Source organism: Lepisma saccharinum, chromosome 4, assembly GCF_977018435.1.
Source record: "Lepisma saccharinum chromosome 4, izLepSacc3.1, whole genome shotgun sequence".
Taxonomy (NCBI): Eukaryota; Metazoa; Arthropoda; class Insecta; order Zygentoma; family Lepismatidae; genus Lepisma; species Lepisma saccharinum.
The window spans coordinates 5,886,406-5,909,407 of NC_139232.1; the positions used below are offsets into that span (position 1 = coordinate 5,886,406).

General features: G+C 39.8%; 1 protein-coding gene across 3 annotated transcripts in view; it reads right to left on the reverse strand.

Annotated features, from left to right (window-relative positions):
- Samuel (SAM-motif ubiquitously expressed punctatedly localized protein) overlaps nucleotides 1–23,002 on the reverse strand; it is a 683,747-nt gene that overhangs the window by 181,114 nt on the left and 479,631 nt on the right. The window contains exon 1 of one of the 3 annotated variants that reach the window (XM_083120260.1): nucleotides 3,958–4,460. The exons of the other annotated variants lie outside the window; for them this stretch is intronic. Coding sequence (XP_082976386.1) covers nucleotides 3,958–4,012 — 55 coding nt within the window. The 5' untranslated portion in view covers nucleotides 4,013–4,460. Of the gene's footprint in view, nucleotides 1–3,957; nucleotides 4,461–23,002 lie in introns of those variants that run through there. 3 annotated transcript variants of the gene reach the window in all.

Here is a 23,002-nt window from a genome sequence, read left to right on the forward strand (position 1 = left end):
AAGTTTTGACGGCGGTTTCCCTGGTAAAAAGAAACACGCGCAGTCTCATTAACAAGATATTGGTATAACTCAACGAAATATCCCTACAGAATCGTACGACTTTCACGAACCTGCACTATTATCACTATCTTTACTTTTTCTACGTCATGCTTCAAATGTCCATGAAGGGAATGAAGTCTCACTCCATCCTTGGAGAATTCCAGGACGTCAGGGCATAGGAAACAAAAGTCGAAGCAGGAACATATATTTTTGATCCTTGAAGAGGCACGAACTAAAATTACACATTTACAAAAATCTTATGATCATGTTAAGAGGAACTGTACGAATTGTAAGCTTTGAACAAAAAGAGCAAATTAATTTTTTGACAGCTAATAATGCTTAAAAAGATGTGCGACAAAATTTCTCCATGAATGTCGAAGTGTGGATTTGATTGTGGAAGGTATCGCGAAATAAGACGCAAATTCCTGAAATAAGCAACTTCTATTGACAGAAGTTGAGAAGAAGAAGTAAATGTGAAGATAGACTGTGTCAGTATAGATTGTTCTTTGTCAATGAGATTGTTGTTTATGGAGTTTTGTAATGTGAAGTTGTCATAAAATCATGTTGAAGTTACCGATTTGCCTAAATAACGATTAATACATCTGATTCGTGACAAAAACGATAAACTAAGATTGTCAGAGAAAAATTAACAAGTTTTGAACACTGTTTCAAAGAAAGAGTTTCGAATATTATTTTTTTTTTTCTTCAATACTGGAAAGGTTTTTTTTACATTCATTGGCAGTGTAAAATAAAAATTTAACTTTTCTGTTGTGTTTTATCATACCGTATTTCGCAAACTCGGTGGCCGACGTTCGCTGGTTCGATTTGGTTTATTTTACTTCGATTTCCTCCCACTTCTGGCTAATGGCGACGACGAGGATGCTAAGATGAAATGGATGAAAGGACACTCACAAGAACACTCATGGCAAGACCGCAATTCGAAACCGGGATCGCTGATGTGATAACCACCGCCACGAAGGTCGGCTAAATGAAGTCTTAGTAAATACTGGTTTAATGCGACATAAATTATGAATTGGTTCGTTCGCTTCTCTATGGGGCCAAGTAATTAAAAGTCAACAGTCGATTTATGCCTAAGCTTCAATAAATCAGAAGTAAATTCCTGATTGGTCTGTCCACGTATCTGTTGATATCAACAATAGAGCGCTTCGATGATCGGAAACTAATACAAAACAAAAGATATACTTTTGTGGATTCAAAGAATATCAGTGCAGCTCACTACGGATCCATCTGGTCGTCTGTCAATGGGAGTCGCAAACCAACAATCAACTTTATAGCGACCTATCCGTAACCAATAAAAGTAGACATACATTTTGCGGGTAAAATATAGATTAGATAATAATTTTAGTGAAGCATCACTTACATGATTTGGCTACTTAGTTGACAACAAATATTCCAAAGATAAAATTTTGTTTTATCATATTAAAGTGCTAATTAATTAAGATGTAAATTAGTCAAAATCCGTGGCAGAGTGGTTAGTACAGCGCGCCACGACGCTAGGGGTGTCGGGTTCGAATCCTGGTCTGGGCATGGATGTTTCTGAGTCTCCATTCATCAATTTCATCATATCATCCCTCATTCGCATCTTCGCAAATTGGCCAAAAAGTGGCCCAAAAAGCGAAGTAAAATAAAGCAAATCAATCAATCGTTGCCACGATTAACCTAACGAGATGCAAAATTCGAAAAAAAAAGTATTGCATTGAAATCGAGTAGTCATTCAGGGTGAAAAGGCATTACTAGAAGTTTCTTATACCAGTTTAATGACGAAGAACTGTTTATTTGTTGTGAAAGAAATTCCGTTCGTAAAAACACCCGGGGAGGCACGGTGTCATTCGCTTGGAAGCAACAGGTGCCAGAAGCTTTTCCATTCGGCCGGATGTAACCGCGGGTGGCCCGCATACAAAAAAGACAGAAAACAAAAGCAAAGAGCTTTGACGAACTTGCGGAGAATTGCTAGAGGGGACTTACTTCGACCAACTCCTCCACAAATTTTGTCCGAGCATTTCTATCACATAGGTTCATTTCACCGTGCTTTGTAAAATGTGAGGCCTGATTTCATTTCTTTCTTTCTTTGTATTTCGGTTATTTTACGTACCTTTTCTGCCTCTTGGGCTGTTGTAACGACGAGGATGAATGAGTTCGTAGAGCGTTACCCTGACCACTCCGCCACGGGGGCTGGCAGCACGATTTCAGAACGGGAGTTCGTAGTCGCACACACATAGAGAACTAAATGCATCATACCGATTGATGCACCAGAACGCGTCCATTGATGCACTAAAGTGTGTTCTATGGCATCTGCGAAGAATCAGATTCACATTTCATGCATTTTAGTGCATTTTTGTATGTCGTAAAAGAAACACGAAAGTGCATCAGCTGATGGAAGCGAGGATTTCTTTCAGTCGAGATGCATTATAGCGTATCATTTGATGAGTTTTGATGCACCTTTCTGCATCTTTTTCAATGATGCACTTAAACGTCTCGTCTGAGCTACAGATTTTATTTAGCTCAGATGAAATGTCTAAGTGGATCATCAAGAAAGATGCAGGAAGGTGCACCAAAACGCATGAAGGTGCATCAAAATGCATCTCGAGTGAAATAAATCCTCACTTGCATCACATGATGTACTTTCGTGCATCAATCGACGCGTTCTGTTGCATCAATGGGTATGATGCATTTAGTTTTCTGTGTGCAATGTTCGGTTGCAACATTAGAGCCACGTCGGTAGCTGAGTGCTGGACTCGCCACAAATGGTCTCGATTCGAGTACTGGCGTGCGCATAGGTGTTATCTTTGCAAGTGTCCCTTCATCAATCATATTTCATCCACAACGGCGCGATTGGGCTAAAGAGGCAGGAAAGTGACGTAAAATAAACGACATACAAGCGTACAAATATCAGAACTCCTCCCCCGAGGGCCTCCCCAATGGTGCATTGTAGCGTCGTCGCCTTGTAATCAAGGGATCGTGGGTTCGGTGGAGGCACATAGTGCTTCGGATTTCAGTAGGTCCAGTCCCGATTAGCCTTACTGTGCACAAAGTGGAGACTTAAAACACCAACTCCAGAAACTCCCCTCTCCCGAAACCTGAAAACATGCATTTAGTGTTCAAGCAAATCAAGATTCAAAAATATTGTTGAACTATGAACCACTGAATGTTTGAAGCATGAAATAATGGACGTCAGGTAATGAAGTGGTCACCGTATCGCGCTACGAAGGCTAGGGTATTAGCTTAGAATTTTGGGTAAGGCATGGGGCGATTAATAATAATTAATTGCTTTAGCCGAGCTCCGTGGCTGAGTGTTCAACCACGACGCCAGAGGTCCCAGGTTAGAATCCAGGCCTGGGGCAAAAGTGCCAGGAAAGCGACGCTACATAACAAAAATCAATATACAAAATCAAAGATCATTTGCTTTAATAAGCCGGCGAGCTTCAGTGTAGGTTTGTCTTGGCACATATCCCTTGTCAATGTAATATTACATAGGTTATGTAAAGTTTTACATGCAGCAGTATTTGGTCCTTAGCTATTGCATCAACTCGCCATTCATCCTTATCGTCGCGATGAATCAACGGATCTAAACAAGCAACGAAAATAACCAGAGACAAAAACTACAGGCCATTGCTTCAACTTGGCTTGCGCAGACATGAAACAGTGTTGTTTTTTGTCAGAGATACGAGAATTATCGGGGAATGACATGAGCAAGACTTACGCATGAAATACTGGGAATTAACTTTTGCGTTTGGTATATTGGGAGTTTCTTTCGCTTGTGGCGTCTGAATCGTAGTTGATTTTCCAACATATGCGTTCAATTCTAACATCACACGCTTCATAAAATCTCGCTAGTTTCTCAAAAAGAGTGATTTTTTAAATGGCGTTCATATTATACATGTAAAGATAATTACTTACCGGTGTAACACCAAGCAGGCCAAACAACAGGGCTAACCGTGTCTAGCTCTCTCATGTTTGTGTTCCCGACGTGCTTCCGTGGACGAACTGCTGCTCACCAGGTGTGGGGGGTAGCCAGGGGTCAAAGGTAAAGAAAGAGACAGACGTAGCAGGTATTTCGCATCACCGAACCATCCCCACAATGTACACAAATACAACACCAAGGAATTCAACGTGAAGAAACAACACTACCCCGTTATCTGTTTGTGTCAGCAGCCGGGGCGACGTAAGAGGGGAGGAAAAGGTGGGGGGTGGTAATTCACTGAACACGTGACACCTCACCGGCGAACATCAATATGTTTCGGCACACGACGCACTGAACTGTCGCTACGGTGGAGTTCGGCGGGATCCTTGCTTCTGCAGAAGTACGAAATCTGGGGTTTGTAAACAAAACACCTGTTCGCCCAGCTCGTAGCTGCAACGGGGGTGATCGAATGGCACCGCGGTTCACGTACGGAGGCTTCCTCGGCCTTCGCTGTAGTGAACCGATCGCGGGAAGCAGCGCGCGCTGAAACGAACCGGGCCGTGACGAGTGGCGCTGGGAGCCGGCGCGGGAGGGGAGGAAGGGGGTCGGGCCAATCCGGAGACCTTCGCACCTGTTTCGCGGAAGGGGGAGGGGGAAGAAGGGGAGGGAGACTACTTGGCCTCCACGGCGGCTAGGTGCAAGGCCAGGTCGTCTGTGTCGACACCTCGGCTCGTTCCCCCCTCCCCCCACACCCCCCTTCTCGCCTACCGTCCGGCCGATCGCTTCCCCCGCCGCCTTGTTGCAAGTTTGTACCATCGTCACGTACCAATTATCTGGGTTGGCCACGTAAGATTGACGATGTATTATCAAGTGACATCCGCAAAATGTCACCTGCTCTCTGGTGTCACCGTCCACATGGCATATTCGTGCTTATCAAGGTGAAAAATCGACAAAATATTTCATGAAAAAAAGAAAGTAACGATGATCCGCACATGGGCCAGTCAAAGTGGTTTACCTGTTTGATCAGGGACATGGACGTCCGGAAGGGGGAACAAGGCCCCCCTGGAAAATGAACGTATACCTAAAAATTATATAATTCACACATACTTTAATTTCAATCACAGTAATTTATGTTAATTATTATAAATTCGTTGAAGGAACATGATAATTTAAGACTCAAACAGTGTTTTTTGAGGGGGCACCACTATTTTGGAAGAAAATATGTGTCCTTTGCCCCCCTGCAAAAAAAATTACCTTGTTTGCCCCTCCCTGGAAAAAAATCCTGCGGACGTCCATAATCAGGGGCAGCACCCGGGGGGGGGGCGGTGAAGGGGGGCTTGCCCACCTCTTGATTTTCTTCCGCACCCTTTTTTCATAACCTATGCTCAACTGAAAACACTAACTGTTACGGTGTCATATTATGCCATGCCGCCGTTAATACATTGAGCACCGAATATTAGGTATTGAAGTGAGACAGCTGTTCTTGCCTCTCACTGGGGGAAAAAATCCTCCTGTAGTCCATGTATGCCACTGGCCTCCATTGAACAAGCTGTTCCCTTCACATTTCTAAACATGTCGTTCTTGTGCTAAAATCAAGCAACGAAGCAAGTTGCTAGTACTCATAAGTTACATTGGCATATTATCATAGATGATATTAAAAGTTGATTAGTATTTGATTTAGTGGCTAAAACATGCATGCATGTTTCATTTGTATTTTCAACATCGCATCCACAAAATTTCATTCCGCACCCGCTCAGCACCCCTAGATGATTAATCCTGGCGCCGACACTGTGTTTGATTGACTGATTTTTAAAGGTGCAGCCCTAGATAAAATTGTCACAGGGGTGAGGTGGATTTATTAGCGCTCCCTCACTACTTTCCTCCCCGGTCCTCCTAATTTCGACTCCCAATAAAAAAAACCTTGGCCACTTTACATATTTACAGTTTTAAACAAGAAAATAATAGCCTTGTTTTTAAATACTCTAACAGTAAGTATTACTGTCAAAGAACACGTTTATTGCAAGTAGGTATGCATTTAATATCAATATAAAATAGCTTAAATTGATACGTGGTTTTGCAATCTATGTACAAGGTAGCGCAAAAGTCATCACCTGATTTTCTTAACCTATAGCTTGAGTTTTAAATTAAACAAAGTAGTTTTTTTTATGTTAACCTTTTATTGATACTTGTAAGTTTTATGGCCTCAATTTTTAAGGATAACATCCAATAAATGACCACCATTCAAATTGATGCAAATTTGGACTCTTTATATTGCGTTTTCCATTGTGTTGGAAATCTGCGGGGAAATGTTTTCAATTTCATGCTGAATATTGTTCTTTAGTTGCTGTAACGTCTCTGGCTTATTCATATAAACCAATTACTTCAATTATCCCCAAAGGGAAAAAAATCTGGAGCGTGTAAATCGGGGGACCTGGCCGGCCATGGCAAATCACCAAAACGGGATATTACTCTGCCCGGAAAAGCGTCACGCAAAATTGTCACAATTTTCCACGTTCTTGTGGGGTATACTTATTCATTTTTGCACACAATAAATTTCGTGAGTATCTTCTTAATTGATTGATTGATTTAGTTTATTTTACTTCGCGTTTTGTGCCTCTTGGCTAATTTGCGAAGATGGGGATGAGTGATGAAATGATGAAATTGATGAATGGACATTCACAAACAACCAAACCCGAGCGGGATACGAACCCGAGACCCTTGGCGTCGTAGCGCGATGTGCTAACCACTCGGCCTCGTGAGTATCTTCTATTTAACTGACAAAACACTACTGATATAAACAAGAAGATGTCAAAATAAAGGTCAGTTCAAATAGGATGATAATGCGCTGCGACGCCAAGGGTCCCGGGTTCGAATCCCGGTCGGGCTTGGTTGTTTGTGAATGTCCATTCATCAATTTCATCATTTCATCACTCATCCCCATCTTCGCAAATTAGCCAAGAGGCACAAAACGCGAAGTAAAATAAACTAAATCAAATCAAATCAAATAGGATGATAACTTTTGCCCTTCATTATGTTATGCAGTATACTTTCAGGTATATCATTTTTTGAAGGATAATCGCAAAAAAAAAATTATCATGAACTGTGCTTCTAAAGTTTCGAAAGTTTTGTTAAATACTTCTTTATGCGTGTCTAATAATTGATTGTAGGCTTGAACATGTTGAATGATGAAAACCACTTCTATTTTTCTTTCCATCTATTGTTTATTTTCTATACATCTCCTTCAAATTTTCAAAATATTTCTACCATATCTTTACTTATATTAAATCGATGCTTATCCTCCAACAATTTATTTATATTATTTTATCTTGTGCTGCCATCTATTTTTCTTCTCCAAAACTAATTTCTTTTCATCTCGTGCTATTGTTTCCAATATGAAATATCTGCTTCGTAGCAACTTTAAAAAACAAAACAAATAGGCACACTGTAATCAAAATTAAGGTTTTGGCGCTATTCAAGGACAGCGACCTGGGAAGTCATCTGGCCATTAAGCCGACCCTGAATTTTTCTAAGGCACATCAGCACACAGGCTATTTTTCTCCGTCACGCAATACGAGGATAAGCACACAGTATTTTTCATATTTTACATTGCTTTTCTGACTCCTTAGGAGAATGGTGACGATTATAAAATGCGAAGTCCAGGACGGGAATCGAATCTGAACCCCTAAACACCGTAAAGTATGTAACCAATGGTAATATTGCTTTGATTACAGGTGAAGCTATGGCACTGACAAAAGACAGCAAAGTGAAGATAGTTCTCCTTTGTGGCAACCGACCCCCCACCACGTTCACAGCCACATGGATTTCGATATATGGGGGATTTTGAAACGTTAGCTGTATGTTGTGAAAATCTTGGATGGGTCAACTCTGGGAAAGGGTAACGACTGCAACGGCAAGTCTGGATCCTCACATTTTGAAAAGAATCCAAGAAAATACGAGTTTGAATGTGTTAGAAGTCCAATTTATGCACGGACCTATATTCTGTCTCAGAAATCTGTAGAGCAAGCGAATAAAAACAAACCTTCTACGCAAGTAGTCACTCAATGAGGGTCGCCCAATGAACGCTTGATAGAGAAAGGAGGGGGACAGCTACCAGCAGTTTGCTCCGCCCACTCGCTTTCTCCCCCTTGCACCGTTATGTGGGGCATTGCTCCACAGATTCCTGGGACTGAGTATACAGGGTTACTCAAAAAGAATGGTACAAAAGAGTCATTCCATATGAAATCAACACAGTACACAACCTGACCATCTCCGATTTTCATGAAATTTGGGGAGTTGAAACCATGAATGAAACTTAGTAACTATGAAAAGTTTTAGTTTCGTGCGTCTTGTAATTGTTAAATTATTCAAGGTCAAAGTTAGCATAAATTGCTCTATTTGAGCCCGCTTAACTATACTAAATATGCTGTAACTCCGCCCATATTTCACCTAGGAAGCTCAAATAAAGCTTATTGTACAGGGACTTGAACAAGCTTTCCAGTGATATATAACAAGCCTACCTTTGGATAAAAATATAATTTTGTCACGTGACCTTGACCATTGACCTTGAATATCTCAAAACATGTCAGCACCAAAAATCGTGAAAAAAATATATTTGGTCCCTCACACCATACTCTAAAACATATCAAAAAAATCATTCTGGGACTGCAATGGGATCAGAACATACAAAATAATATGTGTAACTATGTGACTGATAAAAGCCCCATTATATGAACTATGACGAGTCAAATGTCCCTTAACACCCCCTACAAAATGTAAACGAGTTATCCTGGGTATAATTGGTCATGAAAGAAATAGGCTAGGCACAGGGAGATACCTAGCTGTGTGTGTCAAGCGCAGGTCCGGTATATTGTTGACCGCCATATTGAATTCAACGCAAAAATTTCAAAGGAAAGGGGGTGAAGTGATATACAAATCAGCCTAGAACTTCACGAGAAATGAAACGGCGAAGGTTTTTCCAAAATGTCTTTAACCAGCAAAAAATTATTACTGCATGCTTGTAACCATTTTCTCCTTTTCGAGGTGTTAAAAACAAAGCATTGGAATGCTCCTAACGTGTTAGGAACTCATCGAGATCACGCTGCCATCTTGGGAGAGAAAGAAGTATACGTACCATTGCATATGATTTTAATCAGCCACATTCACCAAATAGTTGAATAGTGAAGAATACTGGGAAAAGTATCTCAAACAATTACGTGACACTTCCTTTGTAATGAAAAATCCTTCAGTGACGAGGCTAATTTTTATGTTCACGGTGAAGTTAATAAAAGTAATATGCAATACCTGTGATTTGATAATCTTCAGTAGACAGATGCCAGCCGAATGGTTGTTGCTGGTAAGCTAATGATGTGGTATATAGTGTGGAGAACGGGAATGGTTGGTCCATATTCAACAACGGAACCTTAAATGATGAGGGCTTCTTGGATTTGTTAAGTGAACAGGTTTTTCATCCTTCCTTACGAGATATGGCTCTTTTCCAGAGTTTGGAAATAGGACAGAGTGTGACCACACTATGTGGACGTTTTGGCAAATTTTTAATGGTAAATTTCTAGGTAGATTGATGGGTAGACGGGGATCTATTAAAAGGCCTGCACATTCCCCAGATCTAACATCTTAGGAGGACTTTTACCTTCAGGAACATTTAAAGAGAATGGTGCATGCACTAAAAGTCATGATATTGACCATCTGAGAGAAGGCATAGTTGCTGCTTGCGATGATGTTGCACCTGCTACATTGCCAAATGTTCTAAGTGAGTGTGAGAGACGTCAACGAGTGTACTCACAGGAACATTGACAACATTATAATGTGCATATATCGTAAGTGAAATATATGCCTATAACTTTTTGCTGGCTAAAGATACGTTGGAAAAACCTTCGTCACTTCATTTCTCGTGAAATTCTAGCCTGATTTGATATATCACATCACCCCCTTTCCTTTGAAATTTTTGCGTTGAATTCAATATGGCGGTCAACAATATACCGGACCTGCGCTTGACACACACAGCTAGGGATCTCCCTGTACCTAACCTATTTCTTTCATGGCCAATTATACCCAGGATAACTCCTTTACATTTTGTAGGGGGTGTTAAGGGACATTTGACTCGTCATAGTTCATATAATGGGGCTTTTATCAGTCACATAGTTACACATATTATTTTGTATGTTCTGATCCCATTGCAGTCCCAGAATGATTTTTTTGATATGTTTTAGAGTATGGTGTGAGGGACCAAATATATTTTTTTCACGATTTTTGGTGCTGACATGTTTTGAGATATTCAAGGTCAATGGTCAAGGTCACGTGACAAAATTATATTTTTATCCAAAGGTAGGCTTGTTATATATCACTGGAAAGCTTGTTCAAGTCCCTGTACAATAAGCTTTATTTGAGCTTCCTAGGTGAAATATGGGCGGAGTTACAGCATATTTAGTATAGTTAAGCGGGCTCAAAAAGAGCAGTTTATGCTAACTTTGACCTTGAATAATTTAACAATTACAAGACGCACGAAACTAAAACTTTTCATAGTTACTAAGTTTCATTCATAGTTTCAACTCCCCGAATTTCATGAAAACCGGAGATGGTCAGGTTGGAAATTGCACATAGCTGTGTTGATTTGGCATGGAATGACTCAAAAGTAAAATTAATTTATTTTTAAGTAAAAAGAGATACAAAAGCAATTCTGATGGGAAAGAAGAAAGGATGGTTATAAATTTACCTGGCCAATTACAAATGTTGGATATGAGCACCCTGGGTAACACGGCAGATGTCAAAACGATAATCCTATCCACTGTCTCACTCGACGTTCAGGGGATTTTTCTACTGGACAGACATCCAGTTGATTCAAACTTCTGTATCCAGCGTGTAATGCAGTGTCTATGTGGTTGTCGTTTCTTGAATTTTGCCCGAAAGTGTCTCTGAACTGTAACAACTGCCCCTGTTCGTGCAAATTCCATTACGCAATATGCTTGCTCTACCTTCGTTGTTGCCATTTTAGCTATCAACAACAAGTAGCGCCTCTAGCGGATTTTGCGTCAATTTCAACCACAGGCTATAAATTTCAATCTTCCTTTCTTCTTTCCCACCAGAATTGCTTTTGTATCTCTTTTCACTTAAAAATAAATTAACTTTACTTTTGTACCATTCTTTTTTAATAACGCTGTATATTAGGCTATAGTCTAATCGGGACCGGACCTACAGTTTAAAGTGGAACTGATTTATTGATCTGTATTATTTTACATCGCTTTTCTGCCATTTTTGGATAATCGCGAAGATGAAGTTGAATGCTGATAAGATGAAACGGATGAGGACAAAGGCGCACATGGATAGGGCCAAACACCTGCCCCATAGAGCATTGTACTGGCAGTGCATCCAGACGCCAGAGCCTCGTTAGTCTCCAAAATGCAGTCCTGGATGTATACTACGTGTATACTACACCAAGGGCGTCCGCAGAGGGGGACAGGCAGGCACTTGACCCCTTTCCTGAGATACCAGGAAAAGCTTCATACAATTCGAAACGTGAACGTGAAAACAAGGAAGAGAGATGCCATGAAATACAACAGATTAAGTGGTCTCTGTTTGATATCTGTGCATCCTTAAAAAGTGGAATCCAGTTTCTATTTAAATAATGCTCTCAAATCGGAACTGGACAACAACGCCAAGGCATTTTGAATTCAATTTTAATGTTATGATTTTTATGATTTGTAAAAAAAAATAACACTAAGGGTATAAACATGGTGAGGCACAGGGACCCTTGCTCATTGCACGGAGTCCGGTCAAGTCAGGATATAATGAATGAACAGGCTGTCGGACAGGCACCTTGAACACCATCGCACAAGCTTGCAAACGACAACTCTGTCAAAAAAAAGTGTGGAAAAAGGAGGGTGTGTTCCAAAAAAGGAAGAAGTGACCTTGAGTGGACCAATCACAGAGCTTTCCACTTGAAACAAGGGACACAAGATCAAACCGTGTTTGTTCTTGGGAACCTCTCGCGATGAGCGGGGCTCCACTATGTTTTCCCTCGTTTAACTCCATGGTTTTGAATTACTGGAAACTTGTCCCTGCGAGTTTCTGGCGACGTGCGATGAGCGATGTGCTTCACTGTGTTTTTACCCTAAAAGGTAAAATATGAATGTTTTTAATGAAGGATAACATACGTATGAAATCTAACTCTGCCATCCAGCGCTCGAATTGGACATTCCTAGCTGGAAAGGATGATTTGCCAAGCTGGGGAAAGTTGGAGTGATACTTGGAGAAAATGCAGTGGGGGGCCTATGCAAATTATCCCACTGGTGGGATGTTTTATGAGGATTTTCATAACTGGGAGGATAGCATCGAAACGACCCCCAACTTTGATCGCTGCTGCTCCCCCCCGAGGAAAATCCTTGTTTTACACCCCTTAAAGTGATATCCTAACCACCACGCGCTTCCACCGGGTATCGAACACCGGGACCCCTTGATTACAAGACGACAATGTTAAGGAAACGCACTGAACCCTTTGGACATTTGAAACGTTGTGTTCATTCTGATGGCGGATCCAGTGGACCACGATCGTGGCGGAATGGTTAGCACATCGTGCTACGACGCCAGGGGTTCCGGGTTCGAATCCCGGCCTGGGCATGGATGTTTGTGAGTGTCCATTCATCGATTTAATCGTATGATCACTCATTCCCATCTTCGCAAATTAGCCAAAAGTGGCACAAGAAGCGAAGTAAACTAAAGCAAATCAATCAAGCAAGCAGTGGAGAACGATTTACAGTAAGGAAATGTTCTGTCCGTCAGTTCTCACTTTAGTCCCAAACTTTATGGGCACCCTACCCTGTATTAGTGTTGTACTCTACATTGACCTCCATTAGTCGAGAGTCGACGCGAGAGAGAAAAATGGGTGCTACCCAAAACAAGAAAGTGGGAAGGTGAAGTATCAGGAAAAATTAATATTCATAATTTACAAAGAATAATTCAGTTTAGACACGTAGCGGAGCGTTCTGCAAGGTCACGTGAGTGGATGCAATATGAAAAGCGAGCGAGTACGGAGTAGCGTGTAGGTCAGGGGGAACCGTAACACACTGGCACAGAGGTAGAAGAGATAATTGTGGCAGAACACTTCCTGGTAAATGACCACAGCAGGTCAAATTACACTGACTAATTTGAATGAAATCAGAATGAGAAACGCGATGAAGAACCTTCAACCACTTTCATAATACGTGGTGTTTATCCTTTGCCATAACATATAAACGAGTCTGAGGTTAGGCTGAATTCTATGGTTTGGTTTATTTTACTTCGATTTTCTCTCACTTTTCGCTAATCGCGAAGATGAGGATGAGTGATGATATTGATGATGGAGCATCTATCATCACCTAGGCCGGGATTCGAACCTGGGACTCCTGGCTTATATCTATATTTACATGAGCGCATATGCCCACTAAGAATCATTGCTATAGTTTGTAATCATCAGGATGAATGATGAATTTACCGAATTGATAGGACAAACACAATGATGCATCCATGCTTTACTCAAGGTTCGAATTTTGAACCTCGGACTTCGTACTTCGTTGTACTGAACTGTGCGCAAAAAAAAAATAGAGCGAGAAGCCTAACCATCGAGCTATAAGTGTGTGAATGAATGATGGATTTGTTATGTTTGACTTCGCTTTCCTCCCACTTTTGGCTAATCGCGAAGATGGGGATGATTGGATAAGATTAAATTGATGAAGGGACAATCAATTCCGTCCAATTGAATTCAACAGTATATTAAAGTCCACTCTATGCTCAGATAGGTTAACCGGGGCCGGACCTAAAATTTAAAGTGGGATGCGAACCACTGTGGCATACCTCTACCAGATATCGAACCCGGGAACCCTTGATTTTAAGACAAAAGCGTTACCACTACGTCATCGATCGATCGATTGATTGATTTGCTGTTTTAAGTCCACTTTATGCACAGATAGGCTAATTTGGACTGGATCTACAGATTAAAGTGGGATCCGAACCGCTATTCCATGTGTCTCCAACAGTTGTGGATCCCTTGATTACAAGGCGAAGATGTTACCACTACGCCATCGAGGACAGCTCACCCACTATGTAATCGAGGATGCCCTTTATTACAGTAAATTAGTGAAGAAGCCAGGATCTTCCATTGATTGTTTCACGTACGCAGATGATATAGCTTTTCGATGATGAAAGACGAGAATATGAACGAACCTAGTTCAGTATGTTCTTCCTGGCACAGCCACAACCTTCCCGTGTCAAGTGTTACCCGTCCCGTTTCCGGCCACCTTTCCCACACTACTTCCATTCCAGAGATTCCTGCAGGTCGAGTTGGGGGAATAATCCCGTGTCCTTTTCCAAGACAGGTCCACGTTGTTCCCATGAAGGCCTCTCTCTCGAGCAGGTGACCACGGCTGGTTCAAGGGTGCGGCCACAAGGAAGGGGATCCGCCCCTTCGAGCTACCTGCTCTGGACTTGAGTTCACCTTGATATCCTGAACTGGCAGGTCGGAGTGGACGAAGTAAAAACCACGGAAAAGAAACAAAAGAAGGACTAAGTATAACAGAGCCTAAGGTGACGAGAGGAAAACAAGGGAAGAAAAGGAACAAGACAAAACGAAACGAACTCCAAAAAAGCAAAGCAGAACAGTTTATCATCGTCAACAGGGAAGCAGAAATTAAGAAAAAGCAGCTGCCACTTGTCCGTGACAGAGCCGATTCCTCACAAGCGGTCCGCCGTTTAAGGATTCTGTTGTAGGGGCCAGGAAGCGATTGGGTTGTAAATACCTGCACGTAAAGCGTTTTAGAGGTGCAAGAAATGGTGTAATTACAGCCCATCCTCGGCTGCTGGGCATTTTAAGTCTCGTTTACCTGATTATTTTTGTTTTCTTTTGGGTTTGCAAATATTCGCAAGACTTGCCACGGAGCAATCGTGAAACATGGACAACCTTAGTTACACAATGCGATGTTGTTGGTTGTTAGGAATGTGCGTTATGTTTCGACACGTTTTTGTGTGTAGGTTATTTATGAATGGTGGGTTCTTGTATGACTTTTATACCAAGGGGTAAAGCGGTGAAGATGTACGGCTGAGCCATCACGAAGAGTTTCCTTGCATCGAGGAGACTTGGACCATGCACAGAGGGCGCCATTAGATATAAAATATACATGGCCTCCCCGATGGCGCAGTAGTAGCGTCCTCGTCTTGTAATGAAGGGGTCCAGAGTTCGATACCCGCTGGAGGCACAGTGGTTCGGATCCCACTGTAAACTGTAGGTCCAGTCCCAATTACCCTTACTGTACATAAAGTGAACTTAAAACACCAATTCAACCAACCAATACAAAATATATGTAATTGCTTTACATTAAAAATATCCGTCTTTCCCCCTTATTTCACAGACATTGGATTTAAAAGGGGGATAAAAACTTTTCCGTTACAATTGTTATACTTTCTTAAAAATGTTAACAAACTATTCATATCTCTTATTGTTCGCTATTCCAATTCTGAATAAATGTTGCTTAGTACATAAATGACCCGATCTCAGTTTGTTGATTAATACAATTACATTTCTTGTACAGTGTCTCTCAAAAGTTTTAGGACAACGACATTTTAAACTAGGCAACCCAATTTACACAAGGCGTTGGTGGGTTGTATATAGAGTTAGGCTCAATTTCAGGGTTGCCACATGCACATTAGGTATTTATAAAATACGCGAAAGAAAGATATCCAAATATTATTGCATAGAACTAGAAAAAAATCAGTATTACATTTGTTGCAATACTCTCAGAAAGAAACAACATCGATTTTATAGTATTTCATTGTTGATGAGTCTACACAAAGGAAAAGTGGAGAGAGGAAACGAAAGGGAACAAAGGAGAGGAGAAAAGAGAAAGCAAAAGGAGAAGAGGAAAAGTAAGGAAGGGAAGAAAATAGAGGACAGAGGAAGTGGATAGGAGAAGTAATGAGGAGAAAGGAAAAAGATGCGAGGAGAGATGAGGAAAATGGAGCAAAGAGGAGAGAAGAGAGGAAGGAAAGCGAGGTAATAGAAGAGGAGGAAAGGAGTTTGGAGAGGAGAGGAGTAGACAATAAGAGGGTAGTGGAGTGTAGAGTAAAGGAGAGAAAAAGAGAAGAACGAAAAGAAGAGGAGAAGAGTGCAGTGGAGACGGAAATATAAGACAGGAGAGGAGATAAGAGGAGTGGAGAAGAGTGGGATGGAGACAAGAGGCGAGAAAAGTAGGGAAGGCGGTACGAGATAAAAATAGAGGAGAAGGACGGGAGAGAAGAAGGAGAAGGAGAAGTTAAGATCAGAAGGGACTGGAGACGAGAGGTGAGAAGGGGTAGTTGCAGAAAATACGTCTCGGCGTCAAGAACTGATGCATTGATAAAATTATGGACATGGAACATTCATTAACATTTTATAATGTATTGGAGAATGTATTAGATCGGTGCGAAATTCCTTTTGGCCGAGTTCAGAGCAAGATAAAATCTTCCACGTAAGATCTTTGATTTTACCTGCGATTATACCACTAAAAACATGAATGTAATTTTCTTATTTATCCAATTTTTCTCCTCTTCTCGGTTCGTTGAAATTTTTTTATTTAACATTTCCCCTCCCCGCATCGTTAATTCCAATCTGAATCATTCCGTTTCATACGGCGTGGACAATGAACGCAATGGGGTATGTCTAAAGCGTACGAAAAGTTTCTGCCACCGAAGGGGTTTGAACCTACGACCATCAGATTATCAATCCTTAACGGTAACCACTACCCCACAAGCTTTCGCTCCTGAACACAGGTAGAAGGAGCTGACCAATGTGAAATGCAGATCCAAACCCCCCTCCTTACATGTCATGTGCAAAGAATACTTGTTTGTAACAAAGAAAACGAAGGTAATACGACTGGGCGAAAACATTTAATGGAGAATTCCACATGATGGAAACTTTTCAGTCGATATTTGTGAAGGTATCTTTGCATTGAACTCGACTGGAAAAAGGGGTAATATTAGTGTGTCCTGAATTGCCACAAATATAATGGTTATTTCATTAATATTTGTCAATCAACGTCTTTGAAGCAGAACACAATTATCGTTAGAGTATCATAATTCAAGATCTGATACGTGAAAATATCCCTTTAATCGTGTGTCAATTAATTTATTTGTTTATTTTTTTAGTAAATTCCAGTTTTAGGACAATCTAGCTACTATACACTATTATTACAAATAATGTTGCCATGCTCTTGTTTAATAGAAGGAGAAATATTTTTAAAAAGAAAAAGAAAGAACACCTCGTATGGAGGATCAAACTTCGGACCGCTTACAATGCTCTCAAAAACTCTAACCAATACACTACATCCTTAATTATTCTTTCGCCTCAATATTGTAAACGTTATCTTTAAAAAAAAAAAAAAAGTTCAATACTCTCATATTGCTCTATACTTCTATAATTACTTTATACACATGCATTTGAAATCTTACTCTGAATTTCTTTCTTCGTATTAGTATATCTAAGGTTGTGAATATATTTTATTTGTAATTTTATAACGGTTACATGAACATCTACGAAATAGTTCCTTATAACTTGGTATCTGTAAAGAGATACATTCAAGTTTTCAAATGATATTTTAACAACTAGATCCGTGTCCAGTCATCATTGCTCAAACAAACGTTTGGAAACTCTGTGGAATTTTCATTCTGAGATAATTTGCCTTACTTGCTACATGTATGCGAACTACACTCTGTCCCACTTATCTCTGGAGTAGGTGAACAAAACAAGTATCTGAGCAGCGATGAACACATGAGAGGAACGGAATTGCGTGGAGGGAGGAGATCCACTGCAGTTGCCAGCCTTTCCAGCAGCGTGTACTGCCTCGCTCTTTCCACTCGATCCCCTTCCCCTCTTCCCCCTTCTCTTCCGCTATGCGCTGCTTTGCTCCAGACATGCTGGGACAGGGCACAATTAATTGTTTTCGCAAGAAGTATCTCTGTGTGCCACACATTTAATTCTTACTCACATGAAGAAAGAAAAAAAACATGTTGTGAATTTGCATTCAGAGGGTAGTTTCACAGTTACAAACTATTTTGGCCTTGATAATAAGTTTAGTGTAAATAGTAATTTTGTTTATATTTTTTTTTAAAAAAAATTTAGGTCTAAGGTTGAAATCCTCATATTTAGGGCTTGAACTCGTCACCTAAGAGGTTGAAGACCCGTCCTGTTCTTTGTGCGTGACCTTCTTTTTATTTTTCTATTCATTATTCATCCTCATTCTCGCGATTAGCCAAAAGTAAAATAAGAAAAGTCCTCCTCCGTGATCGTGCGGTCTAAGGCGCTGTGCTTTGGACTCCGACTGCGGGACGGCATGTGTTCGAGTCCGCCTGGGTTCAGTGTCTGGGTTCTCGGTTTGTATAGCCTATAGGTCCGGTGGCAACCCACCATCGTGAGGAAATTGGGGAGCTACGAGTGAGTAGCGTAACCCGGTCTCGTAAATCTCCTATGGGGGATGTTCCTGGGTAAACAAAAAATAGTCGATCAAACAATTCGATTATCGAAAGCGATAAAATAACTTCCGGTTTGACCAAGTTTTCAATATAAGTTAGTGGAATACAGATTGTCTTCGAGCTTACTTTGTTAAAAAGGAGCGGATAGAAAATGGATCACTTGAAATTTTTAAGTGACAGAGAATTAAAGATACCTCGAAGAAATTGACCAGTTCCCGGAGTCATTGGATGATGATTTATGGAACAATAGAAATCTTTACTGAGACAATGTTGATCATCTATACCAATGGTTTCGTTTTGTTATTTTTTGGTTTTGAGTTGATGTTTTAAGTTCACTTTGTGCACCTTAAGGCTAATCGGGACTGGATATACAGTTTAAAGTGGAATCCGAACCACTATGTGCCTCCACCGGGTATCGAACCCAATGGTTTCGTTGGTATATACATTAAACAAGAACGTTCATTCGCCTATAAATTAAGCTACAGATTTTTTATATTAAAGAAGAAGTAAATAATAATAAATTCTTAAAGGTAAAAGGAAGATTAAATACACCGATGAAAAACAAAGATATTCTACTTAACCTAAAAGTTATAAAGTGCACATTTTATTTCTCATTAATAAAACCACAGATCAATTTTTACATAAGCGTGTATTTTATGTTGGTTCTAATTTATGTTTGGCCACTTCTCATTCTTTATAATTATCATTCTAATTAATCATTAACATATATAGCTACGCCAGTTGATTTTTAATTCCACGAAAACGAAAAAAACAACAACAGGCAATTCCACACATGATACGAATATGCAGGAGGATTCGGCAGGTTGAAATAAAGCTTACATTATTTATAAACATTCAAATACTTCGAAGCCTCTCGATGGCGTAGCTGTAACGTCGCTACCTTGTAATCAAGGTGTTCCAGGATTCGATATCTGGTGGAGGCACAATGTGACTTAAACTCTAGGTTGAGTCCCGAATAGCCTTACTGTGCATAAAGTGTACTTAAAACAAAAAAAATGAAATGTACTCTGATTATATCAGAATGGATAATTTTTCGACATTGTGTATCTACTAGAACACAGCTCTCTTAATTGTTCTTTCTTCCACAGATAATAACATGCATGGTTGTAAAAAATTACGTTTTCAATTTGTTATGCCAACATATGTGCGTTAGAAAATTATAACTTAAAAACACTTAAATATTTCATTGGGTTTATTTAACGGCGATGAAGTGACGTGTCTACGGCGTAGTTTCTCATGTCGTGGTTCGTAGTCTTTTTGCATTACTGCTTGAATCCACTTAGTTTTCGTATCTGGTGTGTCGAAAAAAGATTCACAGATACTTGAGAAAAATTATTCGTTCTGGACCTCATATTGCAACCAACAGCCACGCAATGATTGTCGTCTTTTCTGCAAGATATTACCCTTACATCTTTATAATCCATGTTACTCTTTCAAAACCAGAAGTAGGGTCCCGACCGTGCCGAACAGGAACGAAAATGTAAACATCAGGTGAATAACCACTATAATGGTTGAGGGTTCGACGTGCTGATCCCACGTCACCCATCTGGTTGAAGATCACTAGGAAGGATTGTGGGAGGGAGACTGGCAGTCGGGAGATAGGCCAAGGCCCTTCGAGAGTTCTTGAACCATGCGTTATTGTTATTATTAAAATAAGAAAAACAAGGGAATGACGAAAAATTTAAAAAAAAAATATCTATATTAAACCAACCATTCAATTTTATTTTGTTTTTCATGGATCGGTTGCCCTACTACACGGTAATCCCAATAAGTATCTTACATGTTACACGATAAAGCACATATTACTATCCGAATACTCATTCAATAAGCATTTCAGTTTGCAGGAATCATTACTTATTGCATGTTGAGATAGTGCCCACGTAGCCAGCCGCCTCTGATGAAATCTATTATTCTTCAGATTTTCTTTAAAATTCGACTCTGGTTACTTGTAATTTGCTGGGTGTAGACGCTGGGCATCGACGCACAATGTTTTGCGATAAGAAGCGGCCTTGTGAAGCGTGACTCATGAACGCGAACAAGCTAGGTTACCAAGCTTATCTGCCTTTGAATCCCTAGTCATTTTTTAACCTTTCCCGAACACGATTGCTACTGTAGAAGTATATATATATATATATATATATATATATATATATATATATATATATATATATATATATATATATATATATATTATCTCAAAAGAGCAAGACAGGAAATTCAACCAATGTTCTCCCGTCGTATAAAATTAAATATTATCTATTAAACGAAAAGTTCACGATTGTCAATAAACGGTTTAACCTATCCGAGCTTTCAGGAACTTTGCACGCATAATTCCACTGTCTAGGCCAATGACAGAAAAGCAAGCAATACTTTTATTTATTCTTTAAATCAATTAAAGGGACGTGTAAGAATTTAAAAGAAATAAAGAGCGGAACGGAATGACTGTAGTTCTACCTTAAAAATTGTTGTTCTTCGAAATAGTAAAATAAGTAGGATTTAATCCAACACCTTAACACACTGTTCCACGACTCTCTATTGACTAACACTGTCAAATGTGATGTGATTTTATGAATACAATTTTCCGCCTGTTGACGTATAACGTCTCGCACATTTAGCAGTTCGCAAACGTTTTTGCAAACGCTGTAATTATTTCATGTTACCATACGTAACAGCAAATACATTTCATAAGACTGTTCTGGACACGAGACTTGCGTCAGAAAACAAGCATTTCATATGTTGCAGTATCACAAGAAGAGAACATCGCCCTGCAATGTTCAAGGCTCAAGATATTTTTCATTAGTAATGTCTAATCAACATAATAAGTTAGAAGAAGTAACTAGCATTTTCACAACAACTACCAATATTCTTGTTCTTCTTCATCACTTCCAAAATATATTCTCGAAGATAGCTGCTATACCACAAGAAACAATTCAAAATTAAAGTAAAATTCAACTACATGTATATCCAAGGACATTTACAATATTGGAGGAACAGAATACTTAAACATTGTTGATTCAACGGAAGGTAAGGGCGTGGTGTAGTGGTGTCGGCCCCCGAGGTGGAGTGGTTAGCACATCGCGATACTAGTTCTATGCAATAATATTTGGATATCTTTCTTTCGCGTATTTTATAAATACCTAATGTGCATGTGGCAACCCTGAAATTGAGCCTAACTCTACATGCAACCCACCAACGCCTTGTGTAAATTGGGTTGCCTAGTTTAAAATGTCGTTGTCCTAAAACTTTTGAGAGACACTGTACCACTGACATGAAACCATGGTTCGTGGGGCATGAATTCAGCAAATGTCTGTATGATTCTCCAACTGTTATAAATTCATTTCGACAATGCAACGTGCCACCACTCCTTGCTCCGGCTGGTCAGTTGGGAGCACCAGTTCTCACCCAGGGTTCGGGATTAAGAAGATCCACCCTTCCTCCAGGAAGGAAACCACCGAATTGCGACACGTGACAGTAAATAAAAATAATTCAAATACTTTATAATTAAAATGTCCAAAATCTTTAATTACGAATCGCGCGCGTACATACTGATTCGCACAAGCCAAAAATATAATGTGTTGGGTCCTGCTCGCTTGTAGGCAGTGATGAGTAACTTATTTATCACGACAGAATCCGCGCACCGCCTTCACCGTTAATAGCAAGACCTCAACTGCTACCTCAAGCGCGAGGCGCAGCATAACAGATTGTTCTAACATACAATACAAACTCATAACATAAAATAACACAAGAAAAACTGATAATTTGTATAACAGATCAATGTTAATTAGCGATAGTAAGCTTTGATTGTGGTTGGCAACAATTAAAAATGCCAACGTGGACGTTTTTACATCGCCAAGAACACGAAGCGTGGTTCCCCCACTCCTAACATAAACAGCTAATAGGAATACGATATTTTTTAGAAAACGAGGGAGATATACTTTGCTATAATATTACAATATTAAACTATATAGAAATAACTAAACTGATTTTATCAAATGAATCATATTTGCCCTTGCACATAAAAATGATTAAATAAAGATTTAGTTTATAACGAAGACAAATTACTTCAATCTTGTACATTGTTGAACAAAAATCGATATTAAGAAGAAATGTATTTAACTTGTGCTTAAACTATGAAAACGTTGCATATATTATTTGGGATAATTATTAGCCTATGAATTCTGAATAAATGTTGCAAAAATACGCGAATAATATTATAACATAAGATAAATCGTGAATATATACATGAATTATAAAAACAATTAAGTATAAATAATTTAATCCAAGTTCTTAACTTGAAAGTATACGAATAAGATAAATACCAATATACAACTTAAATCTGCCTAACATGGCGGTCGTTACAACACCAATCAAGCCATTCATTTAAAATGTTCTTTACTCTACGGAAAAGATCAGTATGGTATAATGATAAGTTCGTAATATTTGGAAGGCACGCTCCTTTCCTTGCACACTCATCAACATGGGAATTGCCTGTAATGTTACTATGTGCTTTAACCCAAGTAAACTGGAAAAATT